At 34.1% G+C, this 25,811-nt stretch overlaps 1 protein-coding gene across 2 annotated transcripts in view; it reads left to right on the top strand.

Moving 5' to 3' along the window:
• Positions 1–25,811, top strand: part of Me1 (malic enzyme 1) — a 160,347-nt gene that overhangs the window by 70,663 nt on the left and 63,873 nt on the right. For both annotated transcript variants that reach the window (XM_063233150.1, XM_063233151.1), the window contains exons 5-6: positions 2,448–2,609; positions 15,768–15,871. In XM_063233150.1, the coding sequence (XP_063089220.1) occupies positions 2,448–2,609; positions 15,768–15,871 (266 nt within the window). The remainder of the gene's footprint in view (positions 1–2,447; positions 2,610–15,767; positions 15,872–25,811) is intronic.

Here is a 25,811-nt window from a genome sequence, read left to right as displayed (position 1 = left end):
TCCTAGTTCCATACTGAAGGTTTCCCTTCAAGTAATGTTTGGATTACATTTTATAAAGTGGGGTGGAGATTTGGTTTCTGAAACTCAGACATCATGGATAGAATTGTGGTTGACTTGTGTGAGGTTAATCCTATTGTTGTAACTTGATTATTTTATAGAAAACATCTGACTGCTTTATTTATCTTAAGTAGGAGGTAGATAAAAACAAAAACCAGTGAGTACTAGTTAGTGATAAGCTGTTTATATGAAAAACATTTCAATCTCAGAATTTCTTCAGTATTAAATTTATACTTAATGTTGAAATATTTGTGAATTTACACTACAAATGTATATTTCCAATAAGGTGTGACTGAGCTAATTTCGATTCCTCGAAACATGACTTTAAAAGTTCCTACACTATCACCTATGTAAATGTCTGTACGTGTGTGTTTATGTATAGAGTGGAATAATAGCATTACATGTTAGAAGAGTTTACAGAATAGAAATTCTGAAAAAAGAAAAAGTTTTTTTAACATTAAGATGAAGACACATTGAATGTAGATACACTGTCAGAAATTAATGAAAGAATATACTTTTAAAAATGCCTATTTTAGGGGGCTGGAGCACTCAGCGGCATAAGCACCTGCCTTGCAAGCAGGCAGTCATGAGTTCGGTCCCCGGTACCGATAAAAAGGCAAAAGACAAAAAAAAAAAAAAAAAAAAAAAAAAAAGCCTATTTTGAAAATTTTGAACCTGATGAAAATTATACAAAGTGGCTCTGAGTTTACTTGTATAAGGAATACACTCACAAAACTACACATTTATCAATAATGCATGAAAGTACTCTTAGTTATATTTTTATAATAAAATAATGTTTACTAAAGACATTTTAAATATTTAGACATCATAAAGTCATCTGTAATTTAAAAACTAAAGTTCCCTGTAATATTTGTGTATCTTTTATAACAGAGCAGAGTTGGTCCACTGATAATAGATTGTTTTCTCCAGTAAATAATAACACTGACCATTGCAGTTGTATAGTGAAAGATTTTTTTTAAATGAACTATATGGGATATAAAAATAATTTTCATCTACATCTGAAATACAGTTATTTTCAAAGCAATTTTATGAGTTGTATAATTTAAATAAACAGGAAATTAAAGGGAAAATATCCTCAAAGTGTATTTCAAAGTATACTCTGCAACACAATATATAGGAAAGAGCACTGCACTAGGAATTAATACAATATATCCAAAATTTGGTTGTTTGATATTAGTCAAATAATTAACCTTATGCAAATTATTTCCATTCCCTGATCTTCAATTTCCTAATCTATGAAGTAAAATTAGTGGAGACTCTTGCTTGTTTGTAAAGCGTTATGGCTTTATACATGAGTTCTAATGATAAGGGTGATAATGGGTATAATTTTTTTAGAATTTGTAATGTACATGGTGCTGTGATTCATGGAATCACAGATTTACTCAGCTAATACTGATTACTGTGTGCCAAATTCTGTGCTATGTGCTGGTGTACAGTGGTGAACGAAACAGAGTTTAATTTTGTGCAGTTACTCTGGAAAATGTATTTGTGATTCCCATTTTAAATAAATAAAATAAAAATCCAGAAGGTTAAATTCATAACGTTAACCAAGGCCAAATAATATATTTTTCCGTGACTCCACACATGTGATGACTGCAGCACTTTGAAGAATGGCTAATAAATTATTGTTAAGTTTTACTTAAACTCTTATAATGGCCACGGATCACAGAATAATGATGTTACATACATTAATCCTAAAAATGAGATAAAATTATATAGACAGATCTTCACCTGATTAAAATGTATTCTTTAGAAATTTTAAGGTAATTAGAAAAATGCCAAACAAAATCCATTAAGTCTAATGAAAAATCTATCAGATAATAAATGTCACTGACTGTATTAGGTGTGTCTCAAAGAAAGTAGAAGTATCAATTGGTTGTCGTAGTTAAAAGAGGATAGGTCATTGTTATTGTGAAAACAGGAGGATGGTGACAGGATGCTTGAATTAGCAATCAGGGCATTTCAGAGCCGAGATGTAACCTCCTTAGTCCATCGTATATTTAACTCTGAGCACTCCTGTAATTGTAATCAAAATGAATGTGACCCATAGTGGAGCCTCCTGAAGTTTCCTTTTGGTTTGAGCTCATGTTTCCCTGTGCTTATTTGCCCCTCCTGAGTGAAGACGAGTTTTTGGTATGTTTGAGTCTTTATGTGCGCACCTAGTTAAGCATACATTGCACACAAATGTTTAAAGTGTGTATAAGTCAAATTTGTTTCTTGCAGAATCTTTGTGAAATCTTGTAAAATTGTAAAATGTTTCTCAAGTATGTTTTTATAGCTGATTCTTCCTTCCATGAGTTTTTAGAAATGGAGACCAGACATGATGCCCCCAAATTTGCAAAAATCTGTTAATATGTTTTTTTTTCTAGGCTGTTGTGGTAACTGATGGAGAGCGTATTCTTGGTTTGGGAGACCTTGGTTGTAATGGAATGGGCATCCCAGTTGGCAAACTGGCGTTATACACAGCGTGTGGAGGGGTGAATCCTCAGCAGTGTCTGCCTGTCACTCTGGATGTGGGTACGGAAAATGAGGTAAACATGTTACTTAAGTGTGTAAAACAGATATATACCTTTAAAAATGGCACTAGTTTTTGCATTTGGATCTTGTTCTGTGAGTTATTTCTAAAACTCTATCCTTTTTCTCCCGGTTCTCTCTCAGTTCTCTAATCTACCCTCAAATTTCTAAGAGAAAGTTATCCTTTCCACTCTCCTTCTCCCTAATGTGTATTATGATTATTTTATTAGCTTCCTTAGTCTTTTATTATTTGAAAAGCATTTACAGCATTTTTTACAGAGTATATATTTTAATAAAGATAGCATAGTTTCTTTTTTAATATGTTCACACTGCAAAAATTAATCCTGTAGGATTAAATAATTAGCATGAAATCTTATTCTGAAAGTCTATTTTGAACTTTGCATGGTTTGAAATTTAGCTTTTCTTATTCCTTTATTAGTATTTTACAATCTTAAAGTAAGATAGTATTTTAAACAATTATGTTCTTTGCCTTATATATATGTTTATGACTTTGAACTTCATTTATGTAAATGGTCATTTAATTTTTATCAAAGGATATATTTTGATATTTTGCTTCTCTGGCATTTTCTTTCTCCATTCCCATAGATACAGCCTTAAAATTATCAAGACTGATCTCTTTAAACAGTTGTGCTAGAATTATAGATGTATGTTGAGCATTAGAATTTCTACTTTTGGGGTTGGGATATACTGGATGGTAGAGGTCTTGCCTGACAGGTCAGATATCATATAACATTAGCAGAATACAATATTGTTGCTACTCAGACTGGGCTCCTTTTTGTTAACTGGTTCTTATGAGTACATAAGAAAACTGTTTATTTTTGCATAATTTTAAAATAAGTTAGTGCTTTTATTTGGTCACAATATCTTTAGTTGATTTTCTTAAATTTCATCAACAGATAAATATGTATAAGTAATGATAATTTTATTTTTTCTTCTCAGTTGCATCCCTTTTGTTTTTCATATTGCATAATTAAAATTCCTTTGCTTTAGCACTTTCTGAATTATAGAAAAGAAAATGACAATGATAAAAAGTATCTTGTCTTTTAAAAAGACTGTCTACAGTATAGCACCATTAATGATGATATAGTCTGATGACGGTAAACCCTTTAGAAACTGAGTGTCCAAACTGCAAGTCAATTATGTATTGCAAAGTTTTCAGGACTACAATTAAACCTGAATACTGGGGTTTTAATTTAGAAAACAGAACATGGCCGCTTTTCTCACATGCTAACAGAGGGTCCTGTGTGGCCACTGTGGCACGTGTGCCATAGTTTTGCCATTATGGGTATAATCAATGATTTGAGGCAAAAAGCTTCCAGAATAGTTTGTGTCATTAAAATATTCTGAAAGAGTCAATTTGCTGATATTTAAAAAGGATTTTTGCTTCTACATATATATTTATGTAAGCTACCATTTATTAAGTACTTAAAAACTTTGAGTCACAATTCTGAGCCTTAACATTGTATTAAATTATAACAAGTGTATGATGTAGCTTTATATGAGGAAAGGGCAAGTAAGCAAGATAACAGCACTAGTAAGTGATGAAGATCAGAATGTGGGTAAACAAGATTTAATAGCAATTTCTATTATATTACTAGTTTTACCATCTTTGTATACCACAGTTAAAGCTTTTCAGAAAATGAAATGTTAAAGAACTATATTAGTCTGAATGATGACACCTGTGGTCTTAAGAATTTAAAGTTTAATTCTATTTAACTAAAATTCCTTTGCTTCTACTGTGTTTGTGTGTGTGTGTATGTGTTTGGTTTTTGTGTTCTTAAAATTAACTGTAGTGACTGATGAACTGTGAGTAGTGATGTTTCATTTGGACCCCATCAATTGACTCTATTTTGTTAGGGTTTAAATTTTAGAATAAGAGATTCTGGTTTAACTTTTCTCTTATTTAAATTAGATAAAATGCTCCAACTTGTGACTCTCTGTTACAAGTTACTAGAGTTCAAAATACGTTAGTAACACTGCAGTTTTATAGACTGCCCTAACCAAAATTTTTATGGTCTTCTGTGAAATCTTAGCATGTGATGAAGGTTAGAACAATACTTGAATTGAACTGAGTAGTCAACTCTCAATTTTCTTGTTTTAATGATTCTTAAAATTTATTCTTTTTTAATTGTTTTAGTTAAAGCATTCCTTAGTAATGTTTTAAATTCATTGCTCTGTCAGTCTCTATCCAGTTTCACAACTAAGTTATAACACCATTTAGTTTCTTTTCTTTTTTCTTCAATAACTTGCTTACTGAACTCTAATCCATCACCCTTCATTTTTGTGATTACAGTAAGCATTTATATGCTTTTTTATTTTTAATTTTTATTAGTATGAGTTTGCAGTGCATAATGATTACACTCATTGCAGGGAATTGGTACATGTCCATCATAACGCATCTCAATCTTTTTTTTTTCCCTTCCCATCACTCATTTCTTTCCTAGCACTTTTTATTTTTTATTTTGAGACAGGATCTGACCAAGTTACTCAGGTTGGATTTGAACTTGTGATCCTGCTGCCTCTCGCTCCCTCAGTGCTGGGACTACAAGCATGAGCATCCTGGTTTCTTATCCAGAATTAATATTAGCAAAGTTGAATGAAAAGTAGTTGCTTTTAAAATGCAAAATATTTTCTTTTCTCATAAATATTGCTGAGAAGCAATGAAAATATAAGCAGTATTAATCTTTATTTTTTGTATAGCGTTACTGGACTACTTTTAAGTCTCTGCAGCTTTTAAATGAAAGAAGTTTAATTAAGCCTTAGAGGAGTGTGGGTAAGAACATACTGTTACTCAGTCTGGGCACCATGATGCATGTCTGTAGCCACAGACATTTGAAAACTGAGCTCAGAGGATTGCCTGAATCTAGGAGACTGAGGCCAGAGTGTATGTAGAGAGACCCTATTTAAAGAACACTTTGAAGTCAATAAGAAAAGGATGCCCAGTATGTAAAATGCCTAAGGATACATGGATACAGATAATTTGTAAAAGAACAAATAAAAATAGTTGATAAATTTATGAAAAAAAGTCCCAGCATAAGTCCTGGTGTGCCATTGCAAAGTGGGATGATTATAGTTAACAGTAATGTACTGTTTATTTTTAAAAGGTAGAGGGAGGGATTTTAAGTATTTCATCATAAAGAAATAAGTGTTTCAGGAAATAAGTATGTTTGACCTGATTTAAACATTATGCTATATATACATGTATCAGAACACCACATGGTACCCCATTAATATATAACATTTTAGTGTCAGTTAAAATGATTTTTAAAAGACAACATATAGTTGAAAACCTGATTAATACCAGAAAAGAAATATAAGTAAATGATACTTGATAAATTTTTGTGTTGCCTTATATTCATACAGATATCAGATATTATATGAATGGATCATGTATTCATATTTCACACACAAAATGTATGAAAATATAATATGTTACGGGCAGCCACCATAAAATAGATACGCTTATATCCTATGGGGGATAATTTGGTCATTCTACGTAGGACAGAGTTTAACATAAATGTTCATGCTTTGACATGAAAACTTTCACCGCATACTGCTATATGAAAAGGGAGTATAGCATAGTCTATGCTATTATTCCAAATTTGGACAAATAACATACTTGTACAACTGTAAAGGACAGGATTTAGAAGAACATTGGTCTTTGTTATCAATTTTATTATTTAATATTCTTAAACATTTCTCGTAGGCAAATATTGCATTTTCATTTTAAAAATGAAATGATTTAAAATAAAATACTACAAAATATTTTTTACTTCTCAGAACTTCAAATTGGAAGGGTAGAAATATGAGACACAAGAATGGTTGCCACTAGCTTCCAATAAATACATGCTTCAAATAAAAATTCCCAAGGCTCCAGAGTTGATGCAGTGTTACTAAGTAAGATAATTAGTGTATTTTCCATGTAAACCCTCATCTGGTTTTTGAACTCTTATATTTCCATCTGTTTTATTTTTTACTCTAATTCTCCTACTTTTCTGTCTCTATGCTTTTATTCACAAATCTTCAGTGGCACCACATTACTAATGCTCAAGAGGATCTAACCTTTTCTAAGAGCTTGCTTAATACTACGTCTTTAATTTAGTCTACATCAAAGATCTGTTGAGTACTGACTCTTAACCATGAGATGTTCTTAATCTAGTGAGTCTTTTGTGCCAGACTGCTGGGTCCATGGAGCCATTAAAAAAACTGAACAGTCTTGTTAAACTGCTTTGCGTATATATTAATTTTTGTCAGCCAAATTTTCAAGAATGTCCTCATTTTCCAAATCTAATCTTCAATTATCTTAGTTCAAATTATGAAATTAAAAAAGCATTGCTTTTGACAGGCACATTATTATTATTGGAAGAGTTTTGTAATATTTTTATTTAATTAGAAAGCCCTATCTTTTCCATGAATGTTGGTGAGTATATTGTAAACAAACATCTTTTATGGTATTTATTAGTGTGGGAAAAAATGGTAGAAAAGGAAACATAACATTTTTTTCTCAATTGTGTTCTTTTTTTAATTCACATTTTAGAAGTCTAAATATATTCCAGACATGAAGAAATTATTTTAATTTTGGCAGCAGTTAGTAGCAAATTGGCACTTCAACCGTGGCTGCCCACAAGCCTGCTTGTAGACTGTTGAATGTTTTCATGTCTTAAGAAACAGATAGGCTTTACCACAGCACTTGGTTTCAGATTTTATACTTTATCTGAAATACATTATTATGATTTAACATGTTAACTTCTAGCTAACCAGATACCTTTAGCTTATTATTATGTAGTACATTATAAGTAAGATGTATTGCTCAGATCAAGAGAATTTTGTAGGGAAAGAGAGGGTGGTGTTGATACTCATACCGTGACAACAGGTATGAACTGGGCTATAATCTCTTTTTTTATAATTTAAGTTTATTAGTACCATTTAGGTATATACAATGAACACATTCACCCTAGAGAACTTGTACCTGTACCTGATATATCTTGATTCCTCTTTCTGTCCCTTTCCCCTTACCTCCCTTCAAACCCTCTTCCCCTCATTTACAAAGCTTTGTTTCCATTTTATCCTTCTTTGCTCTTCCTTCTTTTCCCCTCCCACCTCCCTGGTTTCTCTTGCCTTTGGAACAATTTCTTCCTATTTCACAATATCTACTATACATTTTGATTCTTATTTACCCTTTCATTCTATCATACAAGGGAGACAATGTCGTATTTATACATTTGTCTGATTTATTTCACTTGAATATCATCTCAATATCTATCCATGTAGCTATTTCGAATTTATCCTTCTTTATGGCTCTGTAGTACTCCATTGTATAAAAACATCACCTCTTCTTTACCCATTCATCATTCAGTTGGCATTTGGGTTTTTCCCAAGGTTTAGCTATTAAAAACTGTCACGCTATAAATATGGGTGCACATATATTGCTGTGGCATGATGCTTTTAATTCCTTTGGGAAGAAACCAAAAAGGAATAGCTGGGTGAAATGGGACCTCCATTCATAGTTTTTTGAGGAATCTCCACACTAATTTCCACAGTGATTGCACCAGTCAACCTTCCCATAACAGTGGAGAAGAGTTCTTTTTTCCCCCACATTCCCACCAGCGTTTGTTATTGGATGATTTCTTGGTAGTAGCCATTCTTTCTGAAGTGAGATGTAATCGCATGTTGTTTTAGTTTGCATCTCTCAAATGATCGTGGTGTCAAACACCTTTTCATGTATTTGTCATTTCTGCTTCATCTGAGAAGTGTGTATGTATCTCAGCTGGTTTTGGACTGGGCCTTTACGGTTGTGGGGAGGTCTGATTTTTTTCAATACTTGTATGTTTTAGATATTAGTCCTTTGTCTGAGGAACAACTGGCTAAAATTACTTCCCACCCTGTAAGATATCTTTTTCATTCTATTGGTGATTTCTTTTGCTCTGCAAAGCTTTTTAATGGAATGAGTTCCCAGTTTCTGATTCTGCATAGTGTTTTCCATACAGTTAGGGTTTTGTTCATGAAGTCTTTGCATACACCTGTATTTTCAAGAGTTCTACCTATTTTATCTTCCAAAAGATTTAGTGTTTCCTGGATCCATTTTGATTTTAGTTTGGTGAATGGTGATAGACATGGGTCTTATTTTAAGTCTTTGGCATATGGAAAGCCAGTTTTTCCAGCATCATGCAAGGGGCTTTCTTCTGGTGGACATATTTGGCTCCTTCGTCAAAGATAAGGTGGCTGAGTGGGTTTGAATTTATTTCTGCATCTTCTAATTTATGTCATTGATCCTCAGGTCCTTTATTGTTTTGTTTTTGCCAGTACTGTGCAATTTTTATCACAGTAGATTTATAGTATAATTTCAAGTCAGGGATTGTGATGTCCTCTGTCTTGCCTTTGTTGCCTAGAGTTGTTTTTGCTATTCTAGATCTCTTCTGATTCCAAATGAATTTAGGATTGTTTTCTCTTGTTCTGGGAGATACGCTAATGTATTTTGATTGGAATTGCTTTAAATCTGTTTAACAATTTTGGAAGTGTGGCCATCCTCACTATATTGGTTCTTCTTACCCAAGAGGAAGGAAAATCGTTTCATATTCTGATAAGCTCTTCAATCTCCTCTTTTAGAGTACTGTAGTTTTCAGGGCAGATATTTTACTTCCTTTGTTAGATTGATTCATGGGTGTTTCTTTCTTTTTTTTTTTTTTTTTGATGCTACTATGAAAGGTCTTGGTTCCCCAATTTCTCTCTCAATGAGTTTGTTATTTGTGTACAGGAATGCTATTGATTTTCGAGAGCTGACTTTGTATCCAGCTATGTGTATCTATTTGGTTATTAAATCTAGAAGTCTTTTGGTGGAATTTTTCGTGTCTTCTATATAAAGTATTAGGTCATCTGCAAATGGTAATTTAACTTCTTCCTTTCCTATCTCTATTTCTTTTATTTCATTCCCTTGTCTAATTGTTCTGGCTAAAGTTTCCAGAAGTATGTTGAATAGGAGTGGTGATGGTAGACATCCTTGTCTTGCTCCTGATTTTAGAGTAAAAGTTTTCAGTTTGGGGCTAAAATAGGATGATGTTGGCTGTTGGTTTGTCATAGGTGGCTTTTATCAGATTGAGATAGAGACCATCTACTCCAATTTCCTATAGGGTGTTTACCATGAATGGGTGTTGCATTTTGCCAAATCCTTTTTCTGCATGTACTAGATGATAAGATGATTTTTGTTCTTGTTAACCAATATTATATTTACCGATCTGCATGTGTGGCACCATCCCTACATCCCTGAGAGGACTCCCACTTGTGCACGGTGTGTAGTCTTGATGATTTATTGGATTCTATTTGCCAAAACTGTATTGATGATTTTTGTGTCTGTTAGAGAGACTGGTCTATAGTTTTCTTTTTTGATTGGATCTTTCTCTGGTTTTAGTATCAGGGAACTACTTGCTTTCAGGAATGACTTTGGGAGTTTTGTTACCCTTTCAATTTCATTAAAGAGTCTGAGGAGTAATGGCATTAGATCTCCTCTACATTTTTTGTAGAATTCAGTAAGAATCTGTCAGAATCTGTCTCTTGTTTGCTGGCAGTTTTGAATTACAACTTCAATTTTATTGACTGATAGTGGGTTATTTAGAATGTTTATATCTTCTTTACTTTGATGATTTATATCTATCTAGGATCTATCTTTCTATTTTATTTGAATAAAGGTTCTTAAGTTGGTATTGATGATGTTCTGGATTTCTATAGGATTCGTGGTGATTTTCTTTCCTACTTGCACGGATTTGAATTTTTTTTACCCTTTTTTGATAAGGTTAAGTCAAGTTTTATTGACTTTATTTAATCTTTCAAATAACCAACTCTTAAGTTCATCAATTCTTTCTATTGTTAGTCTCAATTATGTCAATTTCTGCCCTGATTTTTATAATTTCCTCTCTTGTGTGAGCTTTTTTTTTTTTTTTTAAATATGTACCGGGGATTGAACTCATGACCACCTGCTTGCAAGGAAGGTGTTTGTGCCACTGAGCTAACTCCCCAGCCCTGCCTTGTATGAGCTTTGAATTTGTTCTTTTTTTCTAAAAGTTTGAGGTTCAGAATTAGGTTGTTTGATAACATCCTGTTTTCCTGATCTGAGAATTCATGACTATGAATTACACTCTTTGGTTTTCTTTCATTATGTCCCATACATTCTAGTATGTTGTATCAGCATCATCATTTAATTGAAGATTCTGTTTAATTTTTTTTTTTTTTTTTTTTTTTTTTGTACTGGGGATTGAACTCACGACCTTGTTCTTACCAGGCAGATGCTTATGCTACTGAGCTAAATCCCAGGCTGTGTTTTCTAATTTCATCTGTGACTCCTTGGCTGTTCATTAGAGTGTTATTTAATTTCCATGAATTTGTGGAGTTTTTGTGGTTTCTTTTGCCATTGATTTCCAATTTCATTGCACTGTGGTTCAGTAATATGAGTGGGATGATTTCAGTTTCTTTGCATTTACTTAGGGACCTTCTGTGGGCTAGTAGTGGTCTGTTTTGGAGAGTGACTCAGATGCATCTGAGAAGAATGTATATTCTGATGTTGTTGGCTGAAACACTGTAGACATCTACCAGGTCCATTTGTTCACAGGTTTGGTTCAATCCTGATATTTCCTTGTTGATTTTTTTGTCTTATCAGTGTATCTATTCGTGACAGTGGGGGATTAAGGTCTTGCATTGCAATTTTATTAGTACTTATTTGATTTCCCGTGTCCACCAATATTTGTTTTATATAGTTGGTAGTGGGGTGCACCTGTGTTTGGTGTACATAGATTTATGATTGTTATCTTTATCTTGAAGTTTTCCTTTAACAAGTATGTAGTGACCTTCTCTGTCTCTTTTGACTAATTGGGTCTTAAAATTTACTTTGTGTTCAAATAGAATTGCTACCCCAGCCTTTTTCCAGGGTTCTGTTGCATGAAGTATTGTTTTCCATGATATGACTTTCTTTTTTGAGTTAATGTGTTTCTTGCATGCTGCATATCATCGGATCTTGTTTTTTGATTCCTTTTCTTTACTACATTGGATATCATGAGTTCTGTCATTTTCCTATGCTCCTCTATTTTTAAATCTGTGTCTAGGTTAGGTTTGCTGAGCGAGTCTATTACTATGGTCCTTATCTTTTTAACCTGGGAGATTATTTCTTTTCTGATTTCTTCTATAGCTTCATGTATTTATTTTCTAACTTCTGCTATCATTCCAGAGAATTCAGATATGTGGCTTCTAACTTCCTCTATCTGTTTTTCCCTTGAGGTTGTCCTGAGATGGAGGTATGGGATTACATTTGTTTCTGCATCTTCTCATTTTCTGTTTTTTAATTTTATTTTGTTTTCTGCATTGGTGCTTGTAAGTTCCCTGTAGTACAGAACTTTATCATAGTAGATAACTAATTTTGAAATTTGCCTAGGGAATGTCTGTTCCTCAGAGATACCTTCTAGGTATAGGTGATTTTTAATCTTTCTGTCTGTTGCAAGATTTTACCTTCCAAATTTATTAAGAATGGGTAATATTTTGCTTAGGACCTTGTACTTTGGTACCAGAAATTGGTGATGCTTATGACCCCAAACACAGTTATGTTATACAAGGGAGAACAACTGATTACAGCAGGTATGATATACTGGCTTAAATAGTATAGTTAGCAATAACAGTAGCATCAAACACAACCTCAAACCTGACAAACTGTGATAGATATTAATTTGGTACCTTTAACAGAAAGCTAAATGAACCTAAACACAACCTAAAACCTGACAAATTGTGATAGATACTAATTTAGTACCTTTAACCATAAGTTCAAGACTTACAGTTATGTAACAAAGTCTAAACATCATTCAGGAACTTCTATACAAAGATTTTCCCCTTAGTAGAGTGATTTAAGAGGGGTAGGGGACAAAACAGAAAGCTAAATGAAGAGAAATATAGTAGATACAAGGCTGGAGGACAAGGGATGACCAGCCAGGCACTGGGAACCTGGAGAAGGGAGCAGGAGAGAGGAGAAAGCAAAAGATTATTGAAGTGGACCAGAAAGACTAGAGAATGTTCACTCATATGTGAATGATCACAAAATTAAGAAAACTAGTTGAGGAAAAAGAGAAGGAAGATGAGTAGATCAGAACAGGAATAATGGTAAAGATCTAAACAATCAAATAAAACATAAAACAAAAAACAGCTCATCTGTATCTGTGTCTTTCTCCCAGTCGCTGTGGCCCTGTCAGACAGAGACAGCCCAAGAATGACCCCGTGTGTACAGTTGGCCCCTTCTGCTCAGACCATTCTTCTGTTCTGCTTCCATCAGAACATCTATCTCCTCTCACATGTGATAGGGGGTGAGGTAGGGTGCTGTTGGCTGCCTGCTGGCTCCTGGTGTTGCTGCGCAGACAGCTAGTCCCACTTAGGGAGGTCCAGCCGCTTTGGTTGCAGGGCAGGAAGGGTTGTCTGTTGCACTCACTAACCTTCATTGCCGCACACCACGCGTTCCCTGGTGTTACTGAGTCACTGCTTCTGCTGCTGTCTTGGAGGTTCCCAAGGCCTCTGAGCCTACTTTGATCTCCCCTCCCCAGTCTCCTCTCCCCTCAGGCAACTGCCACAGTTGTTTCAATCCCACCCATCTGTGTCCTTCTCACTGGTTCAGGTCACCTTGTCATTAGAGGTTCCAGTTAGGATACTTGGGAAAAAAAGCTAGCAGCTCGTTTGGGAGGGAGCAGTGTGGGTGAGATTTGTTACCAGGCTGCTGTGTCCTCCGTGTAGAGGAAAGTACAAGAGGCAGGGGACCTTGTATCCCAAAGCTGTCCTGTTTGGCTTGAGTTAGCCCCAATTTTGCAGTCCAGCTTTCTTGGAGGTTTCAGTGTATGAGGAATCTTGCATGGCAGCCAAGTGGCAGTGCCATTGGCAGCCCTGTGGGCAAGGTTGCCATTTGTAAAATCCTTTGTCTGTGTTTTATTTCAGATTGATTTGGGCTTCAGGGTAAAGTCCCTCCCTTCCCTCCTGTTACTCTGCTTTTCATTGATTTTCTCTGAGTAGCTCCAACATGGTTCCTCCTCTATTCAGCATGTTAAATGCCCTGTAATTTCTTATTAGCTTTAAGTAAACTCTGCTTCAGATGATACATATAAGTTAACCTTCTTAACATTACCATATCTATAAAATACACCATTTATCTATAACCAACTCCAAACTCAGTAGCTTTTAACAATGTTTGTTTGTTAATGTTTATGATTTTGTGGGTTGGTAGTTGGGACTTGGAAGGATATGAAATTTGGGATGCTCAGGACAGCTGTGTCATTCTCCATGTTTATTTCATTCTTTTACAAATTGTTCATATTTCACATACCATATATGCTCATCTTTGTCCTAGGATTCTAAGTTTCATCCCAGTAATAGCCATAGCCTCAATGATCAGCGTCCTGTCATCTAAATCAAATTATATGCAAATGAGGCTTTTGTGCTTTGCTTCTTGGTGAAGACACAGTGCTGAGTCAGGAACAGAATAACTATAATCAACATTCTCACTCAAAATAAGAGGAATAGGATTCATGGCTTGCAGGATGGTATTCTTTGAGCTGAGCTAAGTGCTGTTTCCTCAAGTGTAGATCTAGGCTTCACTGTTCCCAGGCATTTGGTCCCGCCCTGTGAGATCGTGACTCTGTCCCCTGAGGTATCCTTTTCTGTAAGTTGGAAATGGTCTGTTAGATGATTGAAAAACTTTCTCAGCCTGCTTCCTGTCTATGGAAAGTTGAAAACCCGAAGTGTCTGTGTCCTAATTAATTCAAGTCAGTACAGCACCCTGAAAAACAGCTTAGGTTTTCTGTGTGTCTCTTTGTAGCCTACTCCATTAGTCAGAGGATCTGTTTACAATTATTTATGAAATAGAACAAGGTGACCTGTTGAGCTCTATTTTAAAATTCAGATGTTTTAAAAAAAATATTCTGTAGTTTCCAATGTGCAAGTCATGCACATATTTTTTAAACTATGCTGCTGTGAACTCCATGTTTTGGAATACTATTGTAAATGCTACTATGTATTTTATTTAATTTCTACTGTCCTTTGCAAGCATAAAGAGATACATTTGATTTGTTGATCTTGCTCTTATATCCTGTGATCATCTTCAATTCATATATTTTATATTAATTTTTCTGTTACTTATTAATATTTTATATTTACATAATCACATGTACATAAAAATAGCCTTAGTTCTTCCCTTTTTGATCTGCGTTCTTATTTTCTTGCTTTATCCTAATGGCTGGCATCCCTAGTATAGTGTTGAAAAGTGATAAGAACAAATGTTTTTGTATCGTCTTTATCTGGAGAGAATAGCATTCGAAGTGTCATTGTTGATATGCTGTCAGTGACCGATTTATCATAGATGTGTTAAACTGGATCTTTTTTGGGGGGGGTTACTGGGACTCCAACTCAGGACTTCATGCTTGCCAGGCAGGCGCTGTACCACTTAGCTATATCCTCAGCCCTGATGTTCCTTTCTGTTTCTTAGTTTACAGAGAATTTTTGCTATAATGTAGTGCATTTTACTGAAGATAAAATATAGCCCAATTAAAATTGATTTATTAGTTAACATTAAATATTTTACATACTGTAACTTGAATAGAGCAGTTGTCCCAGACATAATCAGTTCAAGAAACAATTTAAACTGTGTAAAATTTAAAATGTTTGAGAAAGACTCACACCTAAAAATTCTCTTTTAAAGATTGACCAGCTTCATAGTTAAAAGCATAATCAAAGTGTTGCTCCCAGATTTTGCTTTTGAAAGTTGAAAAGAAATTTAAGAAAAATTGCTGTCTTTCCATTTATTAAGTTAATGTAATAATTCAAAACTCAATACTTTTTCTCTTTGCAATAAATTTTGCCTGTGAAATCTGAGTTAAACTTTACTAATCAGCACTACTGAGAGGTCTTACTTTCTCTTGTTTTCCTCAGAAAATCCAGAATACTTTTGGCAATTGGTAATTGTTTTTTATTTGGCATATAAATATTATAGATGTATTCAATGTAAATAGGTTTGCAGGATAAATGTAAAGCAATGTGGCAAGATTTTATTTCTTATTTCTGCTCCTTTTACAGATGAAAAATAAGTTCAAAAAGAACAAACTACTCACATATGATCTATCTTTATGGAGACTTTTTTTGTGTGACAGGAGTTACTTAATGACCCGCTGTACATTGGACTGCGGCAGAGAAGAGTGAGAGGGCAGGACTACGATGCCTTTTTGGATGAATTCATGGAGGCCGTTTCTTCCAAGTAGGTACATTTTTATAGTATTCAATTAAATGTCTAACATCTAAAGTAGCATAACTTAAAAAATCCAGGTTTGATTCAGTGTGGCTTAATAACTAGAAGTGATTTCCCTGCTTTTAGTCTCCTGTTTACCTACTCGTAGCTGCTAAGGCCTAATGATAAATGTGTCTGTCTCAAAAATGGCATCTCTGTGCTCTCCCCCAGAATACTTTCTTCTTGGAAGAATTTTTAGAACCTGTGGTAGTCGAAATGCATAATTACACATAGGAACAGAGGCTGTGGCTAGGGATAATAAATGTTAACAAGAAAAATTTCCTGCATGCAATCCGTGCTTTCTTTCCTTGGGTGCTGACTAAATCTATCTTGTCATATTGTGGACAGTGTCTTGACTCTTGTGGTAGAAGAAGCAAGGAACGTAAGAATGTGATAGTACAATCTAAGAGTCTGTGATAAGGGCCAGGGTATCCTGTCATAACCCCAGAATCTATAATTAATTATAATATTTGAAGACAATGCAGGATTATATTTTCATGTAATCTAGTTTATACTTCAGTGTAGGTCAAGCATTTCAGTGAAAGTTTCCATTTTTTTTCTTCAAAACAAGACACTCCCACTATAATTTTATTAATATATTCTGAGAAGAATTTGTCACACCAACTGACAATCATCTATTTTTTTTATTTTTAAAAAAAGATTAAGATAAAAGAGGGCATAACAGAACAATTTAAGCAACATAGTGTTTCACCACAAGACAACCCGACATAACAGTAGCTACCATAGTGTCTTTTTCCTTGAAATATTTGAGTATACCTTCGTATACTATCGTATCAAACATAACAAGACAGTGTAAAACCATTCAAGAGAATGAAAGTATTACAGGGTATTCAGAACCAATCATCTATTTTTTAATGTATAACTACAGAAACTGTACTATTTTAAGATGTTCATGTAGGCCATAAGAGGTTCATGTAGGTTTTTTCATAACAGATTACCCTATTAAGATCAAATGTAACTGATTTCATTTTATAACATTTGCAATTTTAAATACTTGGTATCTTACAGTAGAAAATGCTTCCATCATTTTGCGCAATATACTGATTCTCTTATTACCCAAATTTTATTGCAGAGTATATTTGTTCATATGGTCTACTTTTTTTAAAAAAGAAAAACAGAAAAAAGGGTAGAAATAGTAACAGAATGTTTAAAAAAACCAGTAAGTAATCAATACTAGTTAATATATTATACATTGGTATCTTAGAAGTAGTTGCTTAGGTTACAAAATCAAAGCATAAAAAGTGAACAATCAAATAATCACAGCACAAATTTATTCTTTTTGATGAACTAACAGAGAATTAGTACTATGGTTATGTATGTTGCACACTAAACATACATACAGTTGTATGTGTATAACTACAAGTTATTCTATTCTTTTGAGCACTTTATTTCCCTTTCATTATTACAATATCTGTTGTACATTTTGGATCTTGTTACTCTTTCAATATTTTATTTTTTTACACTAGAGAGACAATATGATATTTAAAAATGTGAGTCTGATTTATTTCACTTAGGAGTATAGCCTCAGGTTGCCTCCATTTACCTATAAAAGCCTCGAGATCATCCTTTTTATAGCTGAGTAATATTCCATTGTATAAAAATACCACATCTTTTTCATCCTTTCTGTGGTTGATGGGCATTTTGGTTATTTCCAAGATTCAACTATTACAAATTGTGCTACTATGAACATGGGTGCACATGTATCACTGTGACATAACATTTTCAGTTTTTCTGGGAAAATACCAGGAGAGGAATAGCTGGATTGAATGGAACTTTGAAACCTAGTTTTTTTAGAAATCTCCACATTGATTTCCAAAGTGGCTGCACCAGTCTACACTCCCACCAACAGTGGAGAAGTGTTCTTTTTTCCCCACAGTCCTGCCAGTATTTGTTACTGGGTGAATTCTTGATGGCAGCTATTCTTTCTGGAGTGAGATGGAATCTCAGGGCTGTTTTAATCTGCATTTCTCCAGTGATCAGTGATGGTGAACTTTTCTTCATGTATTTATTTGCCATTTGTGCATCTTCATCTGAGAAATGCATATTCATCTCATATGCCCATTTTTGGAGTGGGTCTTTGAATATAGGGGGCCTTTGTCTGAGGGGACTGCTGACTAAAATTCTTTCCCATTCAGTGGGTTTTCTTTTCACTTTGTTGTTGATTTTTTTTTGAAGTGCAGAAACTTTTCAGTAAAATAAGATCTCAGTTGTTGATTCTGTGAAGTACTTCCTGTGAGGTTTGCGTTTTGTTCATCAACTGTGTCTACACCTGTGTCTCCAACATTTCCACTTACCTTGTCTTCCAGTAGATTTAGTGTTTCTGTTTTAATGTTTATATCTCTGATCCATTTTGACTTTAGTGCATGGTGGTAGACATGTGTCTAGTTTCAGTCTTTGGTGTGTTGAAAGCCAGTTTTTCCAACACCATTTATTAAAAGGGCCATCTTCTTCCAGTGAATATGGTTAGCGCCTTTGTCAAACATAAGGTGGCTGAGTGTCTGTAGAGTATTTTTTTATATCTTTTAATCGGTTCCATTGATCCTCAGGTCTGTTTCTTTGCCAATATCATGCTGATTTTTCACTATAACTTTGTAGTCATATGGGCTACTTTTTACAATCACATGCTTCATTTATTTATTGTTATTATACTCACTAATTTATTCATAGAAATGGTTGAGAAACTACAGTTTAAGTTCCAAAGTATATGATAAATTAATTTCTAGTAGTTTTATATATTATAAATATCTTAGTAAATTCTTAAAAACAAGTGTGTAGGACTCAACCATATTACTGAGTTTTTGTTAGATCATTGAGCAGAACTGTTGGCAGTGTCACTATTTGAATGTCACTTTACATACTTTAATTTTGTAACCTTAACAGCTATTTTTAAGATGACAATATGTAGCTTATCAACTGGTGATTTCTTGCCGTTTGTTTTTCTGTAACTCTATTATTTCTACCCTTTTTTATATCCATGTATTTTTTTGTTTCTTTCTCTTTAAATAAAAAAAAGTCCATAAAAAAAAAATTCTTGTATAAGGTGATGATTTCATCTAATCTTCTAAATAGCAACATTAATCAAGAGATTGTGTAGATAATTCTGTGAAGCTACAGAAAAGAAAAGGTAACATAATTGAGAACATATGTCGTTTTTCTACTTGAGGAAATAAAATCTAAAGAAATCAATCTGTTTGCAAAGAAGCTGTGAAGTCAATTATCAGCACTTAAATGATGAAATAGAGAAGAAATTATTATTTGGAATTAATGAAATGCTTTCTGGAAAAATGAGATGTACTTATTTTGAATAATCTGTCCAGCACCAGAAAAATTTGTATATTAAAGAAGTATTTAAATATTTGATAAGAAAATAAGGATTGTCATGACCCAACAGTAATTTTATTTTATTATTATTATTTTGGAGGAGGGCGCAGTTTGAGACTGAGTCTTGCAGCTTAGCTCAGACTGGCCTTGAATTATGTAATCCAGACTGCACATTTTGTGACAATCCTGTCTTAGCCTCTTGAGTGCTGAGATTACAGGCCTATGCCATCACATCTGGTTTTGATGATAGCTTTAAATGTAGAAACGTTAAATGTTAAAAAGCATGTATAAGTTAAAATTTTCTCACAGCTTTTGTAGGAGAACATATCAAGACTTTTGAAATATATTGAAATTGCTTTAGAAACATCATTTAACTGTGAAACTACCATTACCCAATTAAATTAGGGAAACATTTCAGTTCAAGGTGGGAATAACTATTGCAGGTTGAGAGACCAGGGAGTCAGACTTAGGTGGAATCAACCCTTTTGCAAAGGAGGAGGCAGAAGCAGCAGTGGAGGAAAAGAGTTTCACTGGTACACGGACCTACAGATAACTTTGGCTCATTCGTCACCACTGACCACTTGATTTCTTGCCACTTGTTAAATTTTGCATCTCAAAAAGTACTGAAGATATATAAACTCTGTCCTGTCTACTCTTAGGTTCCAGCCCCTTTAATGAGATTCCATCAGTATCTACTCCCATATTTACTCTGATGGCTACTACAAGCTATTTAGATCTTGCAGCTCCTGTGAGGTATAGTCTCTTCTCCATTAGCCCTTGATTGTCCCACATGGCTTATATTTGGGTCCAGGGATCTGCAGCAGAGGAAGGGGTAGATGTGGATTTGAGGGGCATGTGTTGTTGTATGGGAGAGAAGTCTTCATTTTGACTTACTGCAAGAAATGAGGCAAGGAATGAGGCTTGTGGCATCAGAAGGTTCTAGAGAATGTGGAGGTTCAAAATTTTTAGAGACATCAAATCAGATCATCCCTTGTAGTGGGATTTCATTCTTCCCAACCAGGATTGTTACTCAGCATATGTGTCCTTGCTGTAAAGTTTTAGAGCTTAACTACTCTAAGAGTAGAGTTTTAGAGCTTGACTTTAGAGCTTGATTACTCTGATGATGAAGCCAAATTCCTTGTCATCACCTTCTTTGGTCCAGGAGCTACAGAATCTAAATATATCTTTGAATCTACAAGAAAGGCTTTCTGGCTTTCATATTGGCAGTTTCTTGATCTCAATTTTTTCTTCCTTGGTGTACTGTCTCACCTCATCTCCTAAGGGGATTTTAATAGTTGGACTGGCATCCTGTGCCAGGGATTTTCTATGCTCTATTTTCAACTAGTGGTGGGGTCCTCATTGCCAGCCTGTCTGTGAGTGAGCGAGCTTCAAAGTCCCATTTTATTGCCTGCTTTCTCAGAGTACTCCAGGTGCTAAGTGTCACAGCTAAGTTACCTGTGAGGCATGTTCTGAATTGAAGCTTAGTGTTCAAGAGGCTTATAACAGGTACCCATGAGAAGACAAAGGAAGCAGGAACAGGGAGAGGGAGACAGAGAAAGAGACAGAGACAGAGAGAGAGAGACAGAGACAGAGAGAGACAGAGATAGACAAATTGAGTTACACTGTAAGAGCAGAAACAGCTTCCACTGCCTCAGTGAGTGAACTCCAGAGCTGTACTGGCTCTTTAGAGTTGTTACTAGGTGGAGTACCTTTTTGCATCAGTCAGTCATTGGGTGTGGGTCTCCCTGGGAAAGAACACTGGCCGTGCCCTGAGGTGGAGTGGCTCCCTGGAGCTGAGGCAATCCCTGAGGCAACACTGAGGTGGGGAAGGAGTTACTATCCTCCTTCCCTGCGTTAAAGGACATCTGACATATTCATAATTATTCATGTTTGTATATATTTATACACTAATAAGTTCCATGAAAACAAAACTTTCTCCACTTCACTGCCATTTCTCCAGTTGCTAAAACATTATCTAGTGTATGATAAGTACTAACTGAATGTTGGTTAGGTGAATGGTAGAATTTGATTTTTTAAATCTTACTTAAAAACTTTGGCTGTGTGTCTGAAACAGAACAGAGAAGCTAGTAAGTTGGTCTTAGTCTGCGAAGATCATGTACCAGATTTCAAAGGAGTAAATTGTGTAAGCTATGAGTTATGGCCAGATTTACTAAATTTATTTTAGAACAGATTCACATTTTTTTAAAAAAAGTGCCAAATAAGTTGTGTTTGTGCTTGCCCATGTGCGTGTGCGGATGTGCTCTTAACACTTATATTCTTGCAATTAAAGTTCCACCACAACTCAGTGCTAAATGCTTGGCCCTCCTTAAAAGGTGTTTTCTACTGCCCTGCCGTCCTTCTCTTGGCCAGTTCTACTGCGGTTAATGTGGCTGGCTTTCCGTGCTACCTTCTTCCACCTTTTCTGGTTATGTCCTTACGTACCCGATTCTTTTTTCAGATGCATGGGTCCTAGTAATACCTTGGTTCATGAATGCTTTTGTTTGCAAATAATTTGTTTCACGAACTGAAGCATTCGGCAAAATTTTGTTTTTGTTTACAAATTCTGCATCTGGTGACAAACATGACTGTAGCCATCTTTCTCACACAGTCATCAGTGTGGCCATCTTTTCCAAAATCATGGAACATATTAAGTTTCTGAACCAAGGCACCTCTGTATATTTATAACTCAGGTGATTTTTGTGTATAAATCTTTGAGGCTCTTTGGAGTCTACTTGTCACTGTGATCACATACTTTACTGTGGTTTTTATGAGAAATTTAATGAAAACACTTAGCTGTGTGGGACACTACTGCTATTCCTCTCTGTAGTCCAAAGAGAATATAAACCACTTGAAAAAATCAAAAGACTCTTTCAGGCATAAAGAATGTTTGTCCATAGGAGACAAGTTTGCAATCATGGTACTAAGGAACGTGACTAAATCAGGTTCATTACTTAGAAGTTTTTAAAAAATTTTCTATCTAAAAAAGAACAGAGTCACAGTTTTTTTTTTTTAAAGCGAAGTACTGTATTTTTTGTTACAACTTTTTACTTTTTCAAGTGAATAAAAAGTAGGTTATGAAAGGATTAGAAATCAAAAGGTATTCATCATATGTATTTATATAGAGATAAATTTACATTCTATGGCAGATTTAAGATGGGTATGTTATCTTTTTTTTTAAGGATCAGGAACGTTTTTTACAGGTCTTACGATGTTGTTTCCAAATACATAGTTTTCTTGCCATCCAAAGCTAAAGGGAAGTGGTGTCGTTATCTTAACACTAAATTTGTATCATTGTCTATGTTTAAGTCCTCCTTTGGAGAAGCTGAACATTAGCAAGTCAAGCTTATAGTTTCTTCCTAAATATGGTTAAAACACTTTTAAATGTTTTTGGTATATTACCCCATTTGATTCTAATCAATTATATGTATTCTAGCATTGTTTTAAAATTATTAGTGTTTTATACTGGTCTTCATGCATCTTATAAATATATTATTCTGCTGTGCCTGTTTTCTTGCTAGAATGTAAATTATTTGAAAAATTATCAAAGGTTTGATGTTTTTCCTGATTATCCCACATTGTATTGTACCATGCAGGAGGTATAAAATACTACTATGAAACCATTATGTAAACATTGGTTCTAACTTTCATGAAACTACAGTGACATGTATCTGAAGGAAAGGTGGTTCACTTACATAAACTGGAGAAATGCATGGTGTTCCAAATAAAGTAGCTTTGTCTCAAGTCAGCTAAAGGTTAGGATTTTAAGTACATTGGTACATTTTTGTTTTAGATGATAATTTTCTCCAAAAAGAAACTGTTTCAGTGAATGCCTATTGTACCCATAATTATCTCTTTCTTGGAAATCAATAGACATTCAGATGTATGTAAAGGAAACCCTTAATATTTCATAGGTTTATTAAAGCTATTATTGTGTTGTTAAGGATAATTATTGTAGTTTCACAGTAATCTACATAGCAGAATCTTCGCTTCTGTGTCTCTCCAGTTCTTTGTCCACTTTTCCTTTTTTTATTTGTTATGCTGGGGAGTAACCCAGAGCCTTTCATGTGCTAGGCAAGTGGTGTGAGCTACATTTGCTGCTCCCTTGTTTGTTCTGTTGGTTTAGCAAGACAAGCCCAGTTTCTACTGAGAATCTTGTGTTTCTTATTGTTTTTCATCTGTCCTCCCATAGAAAATACAATTTTAGAAAATAAGCTCATCGGAGATCTGTCTTGATAAACAGACAGATACATGTGTGTGTGTGTGGGGGGGGAGACAGTAACTCTTCACTTGTATTCATAGACTGATCTGCTCTAAAAACAAAAAGTGTCAATAGCAATGTCTTAGATGTCAGACTATGGTATTTTGTTAATCTTGCCCTCCTTAGTTTTGCATTTATTATCAAAGATGAAACAGGTATGTACATATAAAAACTGTAATTTTTAACGATCATATGTAGTTAATTTGATAGGGAAATAAGATAATGATAAGTATATAGTGTCATTATTGGAGATTAAAGATGCTGAAAGGAAAGGAATATTAAAGTAGCAAAATTAAAAATTGCCTTCATGTCTCAGCACCAGGGTGTCTCCTGAAGAGCTAGAAGTTCTTAAAATGGTATGTTTCATAATGTAATGTGATTTTATTTATAGAAGTTTTGTAAATAGTTTTTTATCTAATATATTGCTAAATTCTATAACAAAATTTGTACAGAATTTGCCATAATTAAAACATAGCAAAATAATCATTCATGTTGTCAAGATGATCATATTTTGGCCAACACAGTTTTCCATTGTTTGACTGTTTTTAATCTCACAAGCTATAAAGCAAGCTAAAATTAACAAAGTGCGATGTTTCTAATTTAACCATGGTGTAATGATTAATTTTTAGACTTTTTTTCTGGTATTCACAGATGCTCACACACTTTTTTCACATCACATTAATGTCACATGTTGCAGTATAAATGGTAATACTGTCATGTTTATTTTTAGAAAACAAAGCAACTGTTAGTCTTACTGTTAAATAGCATGGTTATGATGGAATGTATGGAAATTCAAATGAAAACAGACTTATCAGACTGAGCAAATATCTGCAGATGCTTGGGTAAATTTATAGTCTACTTCAGAGACTTCATAAAATGATCTTTGTTCAGTGAGTTTACTATGATTTTGTGTTGGCTCTCAACACAAAAAGTTTCAAAATCTAATGGTGCCAGCTTACAAAGCCCATGTTCAGGTACACGAGATAAGTAAAACTTGGTTGGGCTTTGAAGTAACTCCTCAGCTCGTTTACATTTGGAATCTTGGGAAAAGTACTTAGTTTCTGTAAAGTTTAGTTCTTTTTCAATAAATTTAGGAAAATAATATTATTTATTTATGAGATTATTTTGATGGTTGCAATAAAAATACAAACACAAAATTAATTTTATTAAGCATTATAAATAGTAATTGTAATTTTTATTTCCCAAGAAGGAGATCTAGGACCAATAATTTAGTTAGTTAGTTATAGGCTGGAAATTTTTGTTTAATATTAGATAGAACTTTAGGAGTTGGAATTATCTAAAAATAAAACAATGTATGTAAAAATATTTACCATAATATGTGCAGGTAAAAAAATTACTCAGAGGTTGTTTTTCTGATTGCTTTTGTGTTAATATTTTGTAATCTCTGTCACTCTAAGTGCATGGACATACGTAGCTAAGGATATAAAAATTTCTGCCTTAAGTGGGAGGATGGATTAGAATTAAACATCCTTAGAATGTTCCAACTTTAGGATTCTATGAAATTGCTAAAGAAATAGTATGGTATTTCAAAGTTTAGAACTGTTGTGAGTCATAAAATTCAGCAATGTGGTGGTGCTTGTGGTCATTATGAGTCTGTTGGAAATGTTTACTCATCACATCATGTAATTTTATTTGACCCAGAGGAATAGACTTCAAATTTAGCATTTTAAATTATCTTGTTTTACATAAACTTGTAGTTTTGCCTTGTTGCTCAAAATTTATTTCACAGGCGCTTAAGAGACAGTTGACAAGGCAGTTAATTCAAGAAAAACATTCCTGTTTTGACTCATCTTGCATTAAATTCCCTGTGCTTACGTATTAATAGTCTAGTCAGTGTCAAAGCAAGTTGAGAATTAAAACTACCTCCACAATAAAAATGACGCAGATTGTAAAACTATTACTTTTTTGCAAAAATTATATGTAGACTTACATAAATCTTTTATGCTGATCATTTAGAGTGGTTTTTTATTCTTTTTGAAACATGTCATTAGCATCTGATTAAATCCAAAAGCAAATGGAAGTCATGCTTTAGCATCTAGTGCAACTCCTGTTGTTGCCCTGTGTATTTATCTCAAAAATAGATTTGTTACTTAGTCCGAACAGTAAAGATCTTTTTAATCCATTTCTATAATCATAATTTAACTTTTCAATTTTATATTTTCTTTTCTTTTTTTGTCTTTTTCGTTTTTATCTGTACCAGGGATTGAACTCACAACTGCCTGCTTGCAAAGGCAGGCGCTTATGCTGCTGAGCTAAATCCCCAGCCCCCAATTTTATATTTTCATTATC

The sequence above is a fragment of the Cavia porcellus genome, unplaced genomic scaffold (genome assembly GCF_034190915.1).
Source record: "Cavia porcellus strain 051 isolate PalLab524CR breed Dunkin Hartley unplaced genomic scaffold, mCavPor4.1 scaffold_22, whole genome shotgun sequence".
In the NCBI taxonomy this organism is placed as follows: Eukaryota; Metazoa; Chordata; class Mammalia; order Rodentia; family Caviidae; genus Cavia; species Cavia porcellus.
Note: the sequence above shows the minus strand (reverse complement) of the source record. Positions and strands in the feature narration are given on the sequence as shown.